We start from the raw sequence: 16,588 nt of genomic DNA, 5'->3' as shown, positions 1-16,588 counted from the left end.
GAGTGATAACATACCCAGTGGAAGCTTGTGATACTATTAAATACAAATTCAATAGACTGAAAATGTTTATATGAAAATTTGTCATTGTATTGGAATTATAGATTATACACATTTTAAGAATCTGTTTCTTCCTAAACAATGAGTGTTGGGTTCCTCGTTCATGGCTTTACTGCTATAGATAGTATGTAGTCCTTTTTGTTTCTAAGAGTAGATGAGAAAATAGGATGTCAAGTCCTGTTGTCAGAAAGGGTGTCCCAAATAATGTATATATACTTTAACAGCTGTTAACTTAATTTTGAAAATAAAATCTATTTTAATAAACATTGCCTTTGAATAATTATTCAAAGTGTGTGTATACATTTTTTGGGGGGACACCTTATATATTATGGGGTATGAAAATGAGGTTCAAAGTCTGCCCACAACTTAATTTACCTTTGGCATATTATTTACAGGATTAAGATAGTGTCATGATGATGGTAATGGCACTTTTTCTAAGACAAAATGATCCAATAGAATAGAGGCTCTCTCAATCTCTTTTCAGCCCCCCTCATATCTAAGAACACATTTCTAACAGTAACAGTAATTCTTATGGGAGGGAAATGAGATGTTTGAGAAAAGCTCCCTTTGTCCCTATTGTTTCTAATATGCACATTCACTTTTAGAATGGCAGCTATTGAACTTTTGCACATACTTCATTTGTTTTGAAGTTCAGTTAGAGCCGCATTGCCAGCATGTTATACATCATTACAATTGTTTTACAGTGATTACAGAGCCAAAGTAATCAGAAGTCTCCCATAATGCTCAATGCCACTTACAAGTTACACTGAATTATAGGAAGACTGTTATAAATTATAATTTATTTTGGATTTTTTTTTTTATGTGTTTACTCTGGTAAGAGCTGTCTGACCAGAAATTTGCTTGGAGCTGCCAAAAAGCTAAGTATTCTCTTGGAATAATTAAGTATCCAAAAAAATAAAATTATTTTCATTTCTTTAGAAACCACAATTAATGGAGTTTTTATATTATATTAAAATGCAAAAGCTTGTTGTTTCATCCCTTTACCTATTTCTATTTTTATAAAATTTTTAAAATATTCTAAAATAATCTAAGATGGAACTCATAAAAACAGGAGTCACACTTGTCTTCTTCACTGTATCCTCAGTACCTAGCACTGTGCTTGGTGAATGTTGAATAAATGAGCTTTGTCCTCTGTCCTCTGAATAATTTCTGTAGGAGAGCATGTCAACAAGCTAGTCATTATATCAATTGTTAATCTTGTCATGTTCAGCAGATAAATATGCAAGCAAAACTTTCTAAAAATTCCATTTAAAGACTCAGTAAGTAATATTTGGACATAACTTTAAAATCCTAAGTGTTTGAAATTATTAAAATAGGTGGTGAAGTAGGTATGCTTTACTCTTTGAATTTGTTTCTGACAGACAATTTATTGGTAAACTGCCTTTTGTCTGAATTTTATGGCTGCCTGCGTGGGTGGAATTCAGTTATGCTGTTTATTTTATAGATCAACTAGTGGCCTGGTGCACGAAATCGGTGCACATTTGCCGGGAGCCGGTCCATGCTTGCTGTTTCAAAGGACCTGGAATATATGGCATACTGTTCTTAAAATGTTTGCTCACCTTCTTGGCACTATGTGTTTTAACCAAGGTCTCCTCTCCGAGAAAGGTTGTTTCCCCAGGTAGGGATTTTCCCCTGAAGTTAGGGAGGGAATAAAACCTCTTAACTAAGTGCCAGGTGGGTAATTAATCACTTTAACTATGAACAATCATGCTTAAGCTACATAATCTTTACTCCCTGGAATGGAGATAAGAAACGCCCTAACCTTTGTAATAGAGATTGATAGGATTGGAATCAACTGATATAAATACAGATGTAAGAAGACAGACAGAGAGAGAGACAGAACCTAGGCACAGAACTTACACAGAACGTTCTCTAGAGACAGAAGAACTTTGCTGGAGAGAACATGGCAAAAGATCCTGGACAGAAACTGGCCTCAGAACCTAGAGACAGAACCTAGCGAGAGAACATGGCAAAAGATCCTGGACTGAACCTGACTACAGAAATTGGCAAGAGGACCTGACTAGAACCTGATGACTGAACCTGGCTGGAGAACCTGGACACAGAACCTGGCTGGAGAACCTAGAGGGAACATGGCTACAGAACCTGGCTGGAGAACCTGGAGAACCTGGCTGGAGAACCTAGCAAGAGACCATGGACACAGAACCTGGCTGGAGATCCTAAACAGAACTTCGCTGGAGATCCGGACCAGAACTTGGCTGGAGATCCTGGCTAGGCTGCTGATCAACTGAACGCTGTCTCCGTGTCATTCCTTCTTCGCCGACTCCGTCCACACCTTTGGGGACCCCTGGACCTGCTGGTGTTGGACCCCGGCACACATTGAAAGGGAATTAATTAGAGGAATGTAATTTGGACTCACTACCTAATATCAATAATATGTGAGCATGTAGCAGTGCACATTTCTGAAATTCAGTGACATGAATTTTAGCTATTACTTTGCCAAATAAATGGAATTTACAGATACCATTTAAAAGAGCATTCATCTTAATATTAAAAATTCTGGCTACCAAGTCAGGTCTGTTTTCAGCTTTTTGCCAGCATTGTAAATTGTTTGCAATATCTGCCCATTTGGGGTTGCATCTCATGGTTATGAATAAATCGGGATTGCCATACTTCTTACAATTGCCATAGCATCCTGATATCGCTGCTGCATATTTCTGGGACTACCCTCAAAAGATGATGGAAGTATTATCATTTTACCAATCAGCACATTGTCATTTTCAGATCTAAATTTGAGATAATTCATCAAACCACTCTATTTTTCAACTCTCAACTTAGATAGGTTTGCTTTGATGAAATTTATTGATTCGCCTCCATTTTTAAATATGAATCCACGATAAACTGCTGAGTTAATTTTCCTGCATTTAAAATAAGATTGAATGTGTCCCGCATAGAGAGATGAAATCCATAATACTGTTTTTGTGTGACTCGTGTCCTTACATTTTGTCTAGTATATTGTCGATTACACTGTTGTCTCTGAGTCTTAATGCAATATCTGTTCCCCAAGCCTTTTTCACCATGTGAAAAAAGAATAGGATATGTCATTTCATCTAATGTAGAAAACAGGATATTGATTTCATTTTAGTGGCATTTGGATTATTGGGATCTGGTTTACAATGAATGAGCAATTCCCTTTCAAAAGGAGGTTTTCCATTTTGAATATGACAGCATATTCAAATCTTGTTTCTGAATATAACAGCAACCTTGGTTACACGGGGAGAATTATATCTACCTGGGTCACTGTTACGATTGTATTTAATTGCCATTGTTACTTCTGTAGAAGCAGTACCTTTTGCTGCTGCTTCAGATTGGGCTTCCTTTTCTACCTCATGTAGCATGTAGCATCTTATACGATTTTGTTAATTCATTTATTTCATGCATGAGGTTGTTGTTCATGAGTCTTTCTGAGTAGCCCTGGTTTTCTGGCATTGCTAATCTTTTACTTGTAGCTTTAGCTGTATCCAAAATATAGAGTTGAGCAAACTTCCGAAAAATGTAAAGTTCCAGTGCGGTGATAACCTTGTCCATGTATTCTAAAACAGTATGGCCCATTTCCTGATGGCAATGCAGTATTTGCACCCATGGAAGCAAAAGCAAAAGAACTATTTATGGAACGAATATTTTCCATGAAAATTTTACTGTCAGAATCTTCGTTTGTCATTAATCTTTTTAAATATGCTGGGTAATCTGGAAAATGTATATCATTTGGACAGACTTTCCCTTTGCTACAACATCGAGTAAATTTCCCATCGGATGGTTTTTCATCAGAGAAATTTAGTGATAGGCAAAATTCACATCTAACAGTCATTCCACCACAACTATGTTCGAGAATTGCATCCTCATGTACTCCATTTTTGCTAAGAAGGCAGTTCCTACCGGTATTGGTAGTACTTGTTGATGACTGTTCTCTTGACATATTCTGTCGTCGTCACCGCCTTCTTTTAACTTCAAAGGCACATTGATTGGTCTTTAGACATTTTCTGTCGATGACACCGGCATCTTTCGGCTGCAGAGCTACGTTGTATCAACAGTTGTTCTTTAGACATAGTCCCACCTCTCTACTGTCACGGTCTGAGATGCAGGTGAATTAGAGTCCTGGCTGTTAGGCCGCTGAGAGTTGTCTGACCAACGCTGATTCTGGCTGATTCTGTGGGGGTGGGACTTCCTCCTCCCTGCTGTCAGTTTCCACAGCTGTGATGAGGAAGCTGGAGTGACAGAGAGAGCCATGCCCTCCAAGCCTCCCTCTCTCTCTCGCTCTGTTCTATATCCAGCAGCCTCCTGCTCTGCCAAGTCCTCCAAACCTCCCACTCTCCGCCCACTTTCCTGCTCTGCTCTCTGCCGGTGAAGGTCCTGGGAGCCCACGTGGGGGTGGCTACGGCCTCGCCTCCCAGGGCCGCCGAAGGTCCCGGGAGCCAGCGGGTGTGGCTTGGCGCAGCCAGCCTTGCCTCCTGGGGCCGGCGATGGTCCCGGGAGCTTGTGGCCACTGTCGCCTCCCGGGATGCTTGACACCTGCATATGCAAGTTAACCCGCCATCTTTGTCAGGTTAATTTGCATACTCCTGATTGGCTGGTGAGCGTAGTGGAGGGATGGTCAATTTACATGTTTCTCTTTTATTATATAGGATTATTAAAATTTAAATTTAGCTGTATAAATGATAGTACAGTATTTACTTTTTTAAAAGCAGACTTTCAGCATATTTTAATGATCTCACTAAATGTCATCCTTTGAACAGTTACTCTTTGCTGTCTTAATTTTTGATACTCCCTGTACAATTTATTCCTTATACACTTTATATAACAGTAATATCTGTAATATTTTTATCTTATGGTCTTGAATTTGTGGTCTACGTAGCACACCTGCTTAAAACCAAACCTTAGCATTTTGTCATAGCCACCCCTGGACCAAAGTATATTTGATGTTTTAAGCGCGTGCTACTATTTATTCACTTATGAAAGAATAAGAAAATAGTATTCTAACTCCTGATAAGAAAAAGTTCCTAGCTTTCAGTCATATTTTTTCTATGTGCTTATCATTGTTTTAGATGATGATATTTTATTTTTTTCAGGGACAGTCATTGTTTTGTTCATACTAATTTCCATTTATTCTCAATATCAGTTTTTAATATATGACAAGAGTTAAAATTCATATTTGTGAATTTAAGAACCTGAATTCCAGAGATACGTATAAGAAAGTAAACATGTTCTATCAGTTTGTGTGACCTTGGCAATTAGTCTTTTTTAAAAAAAAATCATTTAAGATCATATGTAAATAGGTTGTAAAAATCATATGTAAATAGGTTGTAAAAATCATACATAAAATAAAGGTTGTTAAGAATCAGGCTTTTATGTACCAGGTGTTGTTTGCCACATTTTCCACATTAAAGTTAAAAAACTCCATTTGTATTTGGAAAGTGTTTTATGTTATAGTTTTGCTTTATTGTTTTGCATAGTTGTTAATAGAAAACAAGGACTTAATATCTCTGAGGCATATATTGATGGATGGATTATGTTGGTTCCAAAACTTCATTTTTAGTTAGGTTTTTTTTGGGAAACATTATATTTAGGTCTTACAAGAGTGCAAAAAGAAGCAATTTTTCATTAATTCAATGATACTTCCTCTGACCAAAGTTTTTATTATTTAATCAAAATTGAATTAAGTACTGTTGAACATGCAGTTTTCCTTGTGTCTTTTTAACTTTATATATATCATTGTAAAAAAAAAAGTATAAAAACAGTTCCTTTGAGGTGCCTCTGCTACTTTTGGTCATTCAACTTTAGGCAGTTTATCCTATTCAAAGTTTGGTGAGTGATGTTAAAAATCTGCTTGTCAGATTTTATTCAATACCTCCAGAAGAAATTGCATATTTGAACCTCCAGAATTTGACTAAAACATACTATTTAATGTAATTGATACACTTTTTACTGCTGAGATTACATATAAAAGAACATTATGTCCTTTTACTGTCTATTTAAGGATATTAGCACCACTCTAAGAAGCTTCTCTTTTTTTACATTATTGTCTTTTTCATTATCTATAAAGGGTACTAGAAAATAATTTTAAGAAAATTCTTATTTTCTTCTTCTGCTTAACTTTTTTCCTATTTTTGCTCTCTCAATACCTAAATTTCCATCTCTCTCTATTTTTTCCTAGATCTTTTGTGTTAGGACTTTTGTCTTGTTTTTTAGTTTTTAAATATTGAATTTCCATTACATATTTCAGTGCATTCCATTTATCTCATTTTTTGATTCCATACAAAATAGACAAACAAGTTCAAGGTTTAAAAGCAATGAGTTTGAAAACTCACTTTTTAAAGCCTTTTCCCCCCTCCCAGATTTGAACTTAAATTGCTTATTCTCTGTCAGCTATTTCCTGATCCATAATAGGTTGTAACTTGCAGTTGTCTTTTTCATTATATTTTGGTTGGAAAAACTGAGACAAATAGTATTTTGTTGGCATTCCTAGGGAACACAAAGATTAGCGAAGGAAAATATATAGAAAAATTATTTTGTAGTTTTGTTTAAAAAATCGTGTTTTTATAAAATTCTTTGGTAACTTAAAATCTCAGTCTTAAAACAGTAAAATGTTAACTAATCTGTATAAATTTTAATTGTGAACTTTGATGTTTTTGAACCTTTGAATATTCTAAAAATCAGGTATGTGGCAAAACTTGACAGATGTTCAACAATTTAATTATAATCAATTTTTTCTATTCCAAGACACTGTTTTGAGCAGGAGAATTTCAGAAATTGAGGAAGAGATTAATTGAAATTTTAAGAATACTAAATATATGATTGTTTGCTTTCAGTCAGAAATTGGGTTTGGGAAAATGGAAACCTACATCAAATTGGAGAAGCTTGGAGAGGTAAGTAAACACTTTAAAAATGTAAGACTTTTTTTTATAACTTAAACTTCTCTATTAGTCTATAGTTTTTCCCAACCTGGAAAAAAAAATGTAAGCATTATTCTGTAAAAGTTCATATCTTGTTATGAAAAGACGGTTAGAAAGAAAAAATCCTTAAATTCTTAAAATTGCCCTATTAGTTTGAGAAAAAAATAGTATTTTCTATCGCCTTGTAATCTTTATTGAAGCACAAAATATTGAGCTTCCTTGGTAGCAATTTGTTAGTTAGGTATCAATTTGTTAGTTAGCTCCCTGACAATCTGCTGTCATATGGGTATTGCATAAGTTCAAACCTGTGAAAAATCAAAATACTATGTGTTTTTTTTTAAATACATTTTATTGATTTTTTACAGAGAGGAAGGGAGATGGATAGAGAGTTAGAAACATCGATGAGAGAGAAACATCGATCAGCTGCCTCCTGCACACCTCCTCTTGGGTATGTGCCTGCAACCAAGGTACATGCCCTTGACCGGAATCGAACCTGGCACCCCTCAGTCCGCAGGCCGATGCTCTATCCACTGAGCCAAACCGATTAGGGCCAATATACTATCTTAAAGATACTTGTCACAGAAAGAAATTCTTGGCTAATAAGACCTGGATTTTCTTGAACTTGCTGCTATTGCTTCTACTAATTTTGAAATGGTCTCCCCCCAGAGTGAGAGAAGGTAAAGAAAATAAGAATTAGTTAACAGGGAATTCTTGAGAGAGTTTGAGAGCTATCCTGGCAATGATAGAAGCAATCCCCTGTAGAATACAATTCTGGTTGGGTTTTTTTTTCTTTATTGTTGAAAGTATTACATATGTTCCCTTCTAGCCTGCCCCCACCCCAAAACTCTATTTGTTTTTTTAAAGGAGAGTTAATGTTTAAAAATTCTGAAAACCAGTAAGATTTTGCCCTGACCGGTTTGGCTCAGTGGATAGAGCATCGGCCTGCAGACTCAAGGGTCCCGGGTTCGATTCTGGTCAAGGGCGTGTACCTTGGTTGCTGGCACATACCCAGTAGGGAGTGTGCAGGAGGCAGCTGATCGATGTTTCTCTCTCATCGATGTTTCTAACTCTCTATCCCTCTCCCTTCCTCTCTGTAAAAAATCAGTAAAATATATTTTTTTTAAAAACAGTAAGATTTTTATAATTTAACAATGTGTTAGTTAGAATTTCAGTTTTCAGTTAATATGTTCAGTTTCCTCAATCTCCACATACTATTGCAGGTAAAATGCCTTCGTTTCTAAAGCTACTGATTTCCAATTATTAATCTGATGCAAAGTATAAAAAGTAAATTAGATATTCTTACATTTCATAATTTTAGGGCACCCTGGTTGTAAGTATGGAATCTGTGCATATGGAACTGAATGTCCTTTTAGGTGTAGGAAAGCCAAGGCTAATCATTGTGGAGTTTTCCTTGCAAGGTAGAATTTAACATATGCTTAGAACTTAGAAATTTGGTTAGTGCTCTTTATTTTGTAGGTGGTATAGATATACTCTTTGTGATCTTTTGCTGTGTCTTTCAAAAATATATTTTATAGGGTACATATGCTACAGTATATAAAGGGAGAAGTAAATTGACAGAGAATTTGGTGGCATTAAAAGAGATCCGATTGGAACACGAAGAAGGTGCACCCTGCACAGCGATAAGAGAAGGTATAATTTGATCTTTTGTGAGTAAAATGTATTATATCATAGACAAATATTTGACATTGGGAACTGTTATATAATGGCACATTGGGAAAAGCTATAAGTTAGTATATGCAGAATGTAAATATATTTCTATCATGGTACCATTTTTTAAAAATGAGAGATATCCAGAAAATGGTTTGAGGCACTGATGAGCAATTTGGAGAAAAAAGGTACCTTGTACTTTATATGTAATTAATCCTAGAAGTCTCAATAAGCCAACATTTGAGGGAAAAAACAGAAGATAATAAGCAGAGTATTATTATATTGGAGACAACTTTAAGTATTAAAAATATCAAACACAGGATCATAAAAGAAAAGAAAAAAAATTGACTCTATTAGAATTTCTACTTCAAATCCCCTTGGTGAATTAATGTTTTAAACTTAAGAGATTATTAAATATAATCAATTTATGTTAAACGTACTTCAGGTTATTATAAAGACAGGCTACCATAGACCAATAATTAACTTTCTTTTCTGTTTTGCAGTTTCACTGTTAAAGGATCTAAAACATGCAAATATAGTTACCTTACATGACATTGTTCACACAGATAAATCTTTGACTCTGGTGTTTGAGTATCTGGTAAGCATTTAATTAAAATTCAGTATTTACTTTTGCTTTTTTGTTGGATATTTTTTCCATTGATTTTTTAGAGCGAGCAGAAGGGAGGGTGGGAGGTGGAGAGAGAGAGAGAGAAACATTGAGAGAAATATATCAATTGGTTTCTCCTGCGTGCTCCTTGACCGAGCCTGGGATAAACCTGCAATTCTTTAGTGCGCAGATTGACACTCTAACTACTGAGCAACACTGGGCAGGGCTACTTTTGCTTTAATAAAACATAGCAAATTGGATTTTCTAACAGGCCCAGAGACATTTTTGCTTAGTTATTGGTATTTAATTAAATTATGTGGTACATTCAATATCTTTCCTCGGTATCACATAGTAAAGTGCTGTATTTTTTCAGGATAAAGACTTAAAACAGTACATGGATGATTGTGGAAACATCATGAGTATGCACAATGTGAAGGTATGTTTTAATGTGTAATTTTAAATTTTGTTTAAAGCAGAGACTAACCCTAAGCATAAACAAACTACATTACTTAATGAAATATACTAACTTGATAACTGTTCTGCTTCAGAATGATCTGTTTGGCATTTTAAAGAGGCTATTGTCCTCTAAATAATTTACTCAGAACTTATTATTAACTATACTACGCTACTTCTTAAGATCAGACTTTTTTGTAGAACCTGCTTTCTTTTAAAACTCTTAAAAACCACTTTTGACATATATTTTCACATCATAACACTGATATACAGACTATATTTACACATGTAATCTGCTTTAAAAACAAAATAAAACCAAAAGCCTATTATATAAAAATCCAAATATTTAAAATAAATACAAATGATTAGTTCATTCTGTGAAAGCCCTTCTTTAAATGGCAAACTTCCCTAATATATATATTTAAGAATGGCTTTTCTTTTTTTTTTTAATATTTTATTGATTTTTTTTTTTACAGAGAGGAAGGGAGAGAGATAGAGAGTTAGAAACATCAATGAGAGAGAAACATCGATCAGCCGCCTCCTCCTGCACATCTCCTACTGGGGATGTGCCCGCAACCCAGGCACACGCCCTTGACCGGAATCGAACCGGGGACCTTTCAGTCCGCAGGCCAACGCTCTATCTACTGAGCCAAACCAGTTTCGGCTTCCCTAACATGCACAAGTATTACGAATAGTAAGCTGGAAATACCACTCTATTGTCAGGAGGAGAAGAGATAATTGTTCTGTTTTCTTACCTGTATATCTAAAGATGCAAGTAATGCCAGAAAAGTTTGGCATAATAATCACTGTCAGCTGAAACCCAAAAGTAAGGGAAAAGTAAAATCAAGTAAAAACATTTGATACAGTTGTGTTCTTACAGTAGGTTTCTTTGACCAAAGTGGTATGCGCTAAATTTAGCAAAGATTTACTTATCCAAACTTAGTGGGCAATTTGTGAGAAACTATTCTGGAAATAGGCTGTCTTGGCTGTGGGTTTGAGACAGTTCCAATTCTGTAGATACTAACTTTAAACTTACATTTTTTAAAAAATTGTAATTTTGATAGATATAAAGGAGAATCAGTTTCTTCTACTAAAGGACAATTCAGAGTATATTGGATACCACATTGCTAAGAATTTTAGAATAGGGCTTTAAGTGTCTTTCCATATACATTCTCTGAGAATTGTTTTCATCATATTTTGCATTTTATTTGGCAAGTTGTTGTAAATCTCATTTACATATATTTCTCTTTGTGGTTTTTATTTTTTTTCCCCCCTGCTTTCAGATTAGCAACAATTGGAAAGAAAATAAGTCCTTAGTTATAATTTGACAAAGATTTGAGAAGTTTATGTCTTTTAATGCATGTCTGGCTTAAAGTATTTTGTTTATTTGTTTAAGTAGCAAATTTAACTCTCTACTTTTATTTGTCCAAAGTTAAAAAGTAACAGGAATATATGGAAAGAGTAATTTTAAACAAACAAAACAACCCATAAATATGTAGTGTAGAAACTCTGCTACTTAGAATTTCTTTAAGCGTATTGTTTACCTGCTTTGGCTTCTCAGAGTCCTAATGTAGCAATTCTCAACCCGTGTACCACAAGAATTGTTAAAACATGCAATACCTGACTATTTAGTTAGGGACACTGATCTCTTTTCCCTTAGGTTATCAAATAAAAAATTGCCAACAGGCAACACAACAATCTCATTTGGTGTGAATGAATCAAAGTTTTTTGTCAGATCAGCCCAAAATATAATATATCTTTTGGTGTGCCTCAGAATTTTAGTAATTTATGTGTGCCATGAGATGAAAAAGGTTGAAAATCACTGTTCTAATGCTTTATTTTTCACCTTGAAGTAAACAAAGGATACACTCTTCAGTCCTCTACTTCAGGCTCTTTTTTGTTAATCCCAAAGAGTCAAAAACCCTCTGTGTTTCATATCCCTTTTTCCACCAAAATCAACACAAAAAGTCTACATTAGCCTTAGGAATTGCTTCTTACAAAGATTTATTTAGAGCTCTATAGTGCTAATTCCCTGTTCTGAATCATAGCAGATTTTGAAGGCTGAGTAGGAGGTGCTGAAAGTAAAATACCCAGGAGGTAGGTGATAGAAGCTGGTTTAGGTTATTTTTATAGCACATAATTTGCCAGAGCTTTGTGAGGCACTATTCTGTTTGACATCTCAGAGTTTTTGTAAAACTACCAATTCCAATACCTTTAAAAGACATTGTCCCAGGTCAGGTTTTCTTTTTTTGGCAGGGTAGGTGGTGAGGATAGAGCAGGGGTGGGCAAACTTTTTGACTCGAGGGCCACAATGGGTTCTTAAACTGGACCGGAGGGCCGGAACAAAAGCATGGATGGAGTGTTTGTGTGAACTAATATAAACTCAAAGTAAACATCATTACATAAAAGGGTACGGTCTTTTTTTTTCTTAGTTGTATTCATTTCAAACGGGCCGTATCCGGCCCGCGGGCCGTAGTTTGCCCATGGCTGGGATAGAGTTTGGTTGGTTGTTTTGCCAGAATTTCATAATCAAACTGTAAGCCTTGGTAGGCCTATAAGTTTACGAGGATATGTGTTGTTGTTTTTTAAATTTTTTATATATTTTTTTAATGATTTTAGAGACAGGAAGAATGAGAGAGAGAGAGAGAGAGAGAGAGAGAGAGAGAGAGAGAGAGAGAGAGAGAGAGAAAGAAAAGAAAGAAAAGAAAGAAAGAAAGAAAGAAAGAAAGAAAGAAAGAAAGAAAGAAAGAAATATGGATGTTTGAGAAAGAGACATTGATTGCTTCCTGCTTACTCCTGAAATGGAGACCTAACCCACAACCTGGGTATGTGCCCTGACCGGGAATCGAACCTGCCACCTTTTGGTGTATTGGATGACTCTCCAACCAACTGACCACACTGGCAGGCCGGGCAAGGATATGTTTATTTTAAACTAGAGGCCCAGTGCATAAAATTCATGCACTGGGGGTGGGGGGTGGGGGGAGAGAGTCCTCAACCCGGTGTGCACCCTCTCGCAGTCCAGGACCCCTCACTCCTTACCGTAAGGCTCGCTGCTCCTTAGCGCTTCAGAGGAGGCGGGAGAGGCTCCTGTCACAGCCGCTGCACTCGCCAGCCATGAGCCCAGCTTCTGGCTAAATCGCGCTGCCCTGTGGGAGTGCACTGACCACCAGGGGGCAGCTCCTGCATTGAGTGTCTGCCCCCTGGTGGTCAGTGTGCATCATAGCGACTGGTCGTTCTGCTGTTTGGTCAATTTGCATATTAGGCTTTTATTATATAGGATCATTTTCTATAATAAGCAAACTATTCTAATGCAAAGTTTCATTTCACTTTATGAAACTGCTATTTTTATTTATTTGCATAGATACTATCAGACTAAAAAAATAGATTGATGTTTCAAATAGAAAACAAGTATATAAGGAAAAGGTTTTGTACTTAAGCATATGATTCCTTTTTATATTTTTGCTATTCTAAGCCAGTTGCTTTTCTCTTTACCATAACTTACACTTACACCAAAGTCTGTCTCATTATCTGTAAGACTAATTTCTATTTATTTGTTTCTGTAGCTGTTTTTATACCAAATTCTACGTGGTTTGGCATATTGCCACAGAAGGAAAGTGTTGCACCGAGACTTGAAACCACAGAACCTCCTCATTAATGAAAAAGGAGAACTAAAGCTAGCCGATTTTGGTACGGAATGTATGAGATATTTATAAATAGTTCTAGGTGGTTAGAACAACCGTTGACACTGTAATTGTTTTTATATGGGTGTGGAAATTTTCTGTATAAGAAATTCTGAATAAGATATTTGACAAAAACTTTGGTAGGTGAGTTATGTTAGTAAATGCTAAAAGGCACCATTCTCAAGTGTGATCCCTAGACCCCGAAGGCCCTTTCAGGAGGTCTCCAAAAGTCTAATATGCTATCAAATTTATACTGAATGTTATTTGCCTTTTTCACTGTATTAATATTTGTATTGATGATCCAAAAGCATAAGGGGTAATGTTACCAATGCCTTGGTATAAATCAAGGCAGTGACACCAAACTGTACTTACCTGGTAGTAGTCATTGTAGTCTTTTAGTAACAAATTACAAATTCACTGTTATTAAGTGGTAAATTCTAGAAATTTCTATACTTTTACTTATTTAAACCTTTACCATTTGTTTGAAAGGTAAGTTGCTATTTGTATTTCCTTCCTTAAAAAGGAAATGGTCATGTGTTTAAACAAGAAAGTACAAGTTATTTGCATAGGCTTATATATATTACACAATCTCCTACACATGGTTTATTTTCCTCATAATTGTTATTACCCCCTCAGACTCTCTCCTCTTTTTTGCCAAGCTGCATTCACTGTTCTTTATTCTATAATCCCAAAATGAATGGCAATGATAGAGAAATCCAGCTTGCCTATTAGAAATTCCATAAAGGAATGGCAAGGGCCATCAAAAATTTACCTTTGGGAGTTCGAGGTTGGTGGGAAGAATACTATCAGTGCTTGAAATTTTGCTTCTAAATTCTACAAAGCAAGCCAAGTAAATCTTATCTTCCACAAGCCAACAAGAAATTCTGATTGTTCCATAAGATAAGATAATCAATTTTGTGTTTTGCTTTTAGTTGTATATTATTGGTTGCATTAGTAATGCATATGTGTTGCACTGAAACTTGAAACCACAGACCTCCTCGTTAATGAAAAAGGAAAACCAATATTTTTTTTACTGGTTGCAAGTAGGGGAGGGTCAGGTAACTTTGAATATTTTACTGTAAATTGTTTTTTTATCCCTGTGAAAATTCTACTCTTTTTGCTGTAGTTGGTGAAATTCAGGTTTAGTAAGTACTACTATAGACATTTTCATCTCTAATAGAAAATGGCTTATATAATAATACTGTATCACATGTAAGTACTTTGGTTTGGAAGAGATTATTATTTCATTTCATGCCAATGCTGAAATTCAGATTATGAACCAGGACACTGCGTGAACAAGCACCCTAGTTCAGAATTCTCTCAGGAGTAGGAGAGTAAGGTACTGAGGAAACTATAACTGGCAATTGTTTTGATGCCATAGGATATAGAATAAGTCAACTTGTGGCCCTGTCCTTTGCCCTCATATAACCACTCTTCATATCAGGAAGAGCGATCAAAAAGCTGCTCTCATCTTGCTAATTACCAAAATTGGTAGGAAAATAATTTGTTGAATTTATTTTTCAAAGTTAGGATGGTAGAATAAAACTTGTAATTAAATGAAATATTATCAACATTGTTCTAGTTATATCCTTTAGCCATCAAACAAAAATAGAATGAATGCTACCTATTATTTTAAATTCTGGTTTCATTGGAGTGACTTAATCCAGTTTATTAAAGTATTATCATTTTATGATGTTTAAAAGATGTAATACTTTAATCAGATATGTTATATATAACAGAAATCGCAGCCTGAAAAAGTAATTATTCCTTGTTTGAAATAAACTATATATTAAAATAAATTTATATTTCTTCAGACATCTTTTAAAGTTGCTTCTTCAGAATTTTGAGGCTTGGAGGTAGTAAAAATTACTCTCTTATGCCAATGGCTCAAGAGGGGAAATTGTGAACTCACCCTTATTTCTGGATAATCAGTGAATTCCATATTAAATTAGCAAAGGAATGGTATGTGTTTTATATCATTTACAACAATTAATAATACCCTTTAAAGGCAGTGAGGTTTGTCTTATTTTAAAATTATCCCTATAACGTAAAATTTAAAAAGAGTACAGAAAAGCAGTGTAATTTATTCTAAGGAACTTTCTCTAAAAAGATTTTTGCAAGAAAATTGTCAATAAAACTCTACAGAATGGTGTCAGATGGGTACTAGACTTATCAGGGTGATCACTTCATAAGTTATATAAATGTCTAATCAGTATGTTGTACACATGAAGCTAATATATTGTATTTCAACTGTAATTGAAAAGTAAAAAAAAATATTTAAAAAGTAGGTTTAGAGATTTAAAAAAAGGTTTAGGACCAATAGCTTCTCTCTCTTTATTTTTTTTGATAAAAATTGGTGTAGCAAATTAAAGTTGGAATCAGGTTTAAAGGTGACTAAAGCCTATAGCTATAAGAAATAAAATTGTTCATCTCGATGTCATTGGTCCATTTTGCATTAATTTAAGTTTAACTAGGAAATAATTTTGGCATGATTCATGGATAACAGGAAAATATCTTAAGTTTAAATTAAACCAGACACTGTACCAGGTGCATTCATATGCATAAAAGTAAGCATAATACCTATTGTGGGATTACTATTACTTAGTTTAATTATGTAAGGATTTGCTGACCCCTTACACCATGCGCAGGTAAAAAAAATTATAAAACTAATTTTGTGAAGTTTTAAAAAGCTACAGAGTAGTCATCTCAGGCATCCTAGTGATGGAGTCATGGTGAGGACATTGGCTGGGAAATTCATTATAGCTATTTCTTTTTTTCTTTCTCTTTGAAGGACTAGCCAGAGCCAAGTCAGTTCCCACAAAGACCTACTCAAATGAAGTTGTCACACTATGGTACCGGCCACCTGATGTGCTTCTCGGTTCCTCAGAGTACTCAACACAGATTGACATGTGGTAAATATATGTGGATGTTATTGCTATTTATAATTTTGAAAGAATGTAGCCATAAATACAGGGCATACTGATAGATATTTGACTTTTATGGAGATATTAAAGAGCCATGAGATAAGCAGTGACTAAGATTTCTGGCACGTAAGATCACCTAGGTTTAAATACCAATTCTACCACTTAGATCTGTATAATAACCTTATTCAGATTATAGACCTGTGCCTTAGTTTCCTCATTTAAGGAAATGGGAATAGTAATAATAATGACTTTAAATGACTGTTCTGTGCA

General features: G+C 35.1%; 1 protein-coding gene across 1 annotated transcript in view; it reads left to right on the top strand.

Moving 5' to 3' along the window:
- Positions 1-16,588, top strand: part of CDK17 (cyclin dependent kinase 17) — a 91,798-nt gene that overhangs the window by 65,163 nt on the left and 10,047 nt on the right. Inside the window, exons 6-11 of the mRNA XM_081084457.1 lie at positions 6,903-6,959; positions 8,522-8,636; positions 9,158-9,252; positions 9,635-9,697; positions 13,278-13,401; positions 16,186-16,306. Of these exons, the coding sequence (XP_080940583.1) occupies positions 6,903-6,959; positions 8,522-8,636; positions 9,158-9,252; positions 9,635-9,697; positions 13,278-13,401; positions 16,186-16,306 (575 nt within the window). The remainder of the gene's footprint in view (positions 1-6,902; positions 6,960-8,521; positions 8,637-9,157; positions 9,253-9,634; positions 9,698-13,277; positions 13,402-16,185; positions 16,307-16,588) is intronic.

The sequence above is a fragment of the Myotis nattereri genome (genome assembly GCF_964212035.1).
Source record: "Myotis nattereri genome assembly, chromosome: 2".
Lineage (NCBI taxonomy): Eukaryota > Metazoa > Chordata > Mammalia > Chiroptera > Vespertilionidae > Myotis > Myotis nattereri.
This window is presented reverse-complemented; position numbering and strand designations above follow the sequence as displayed.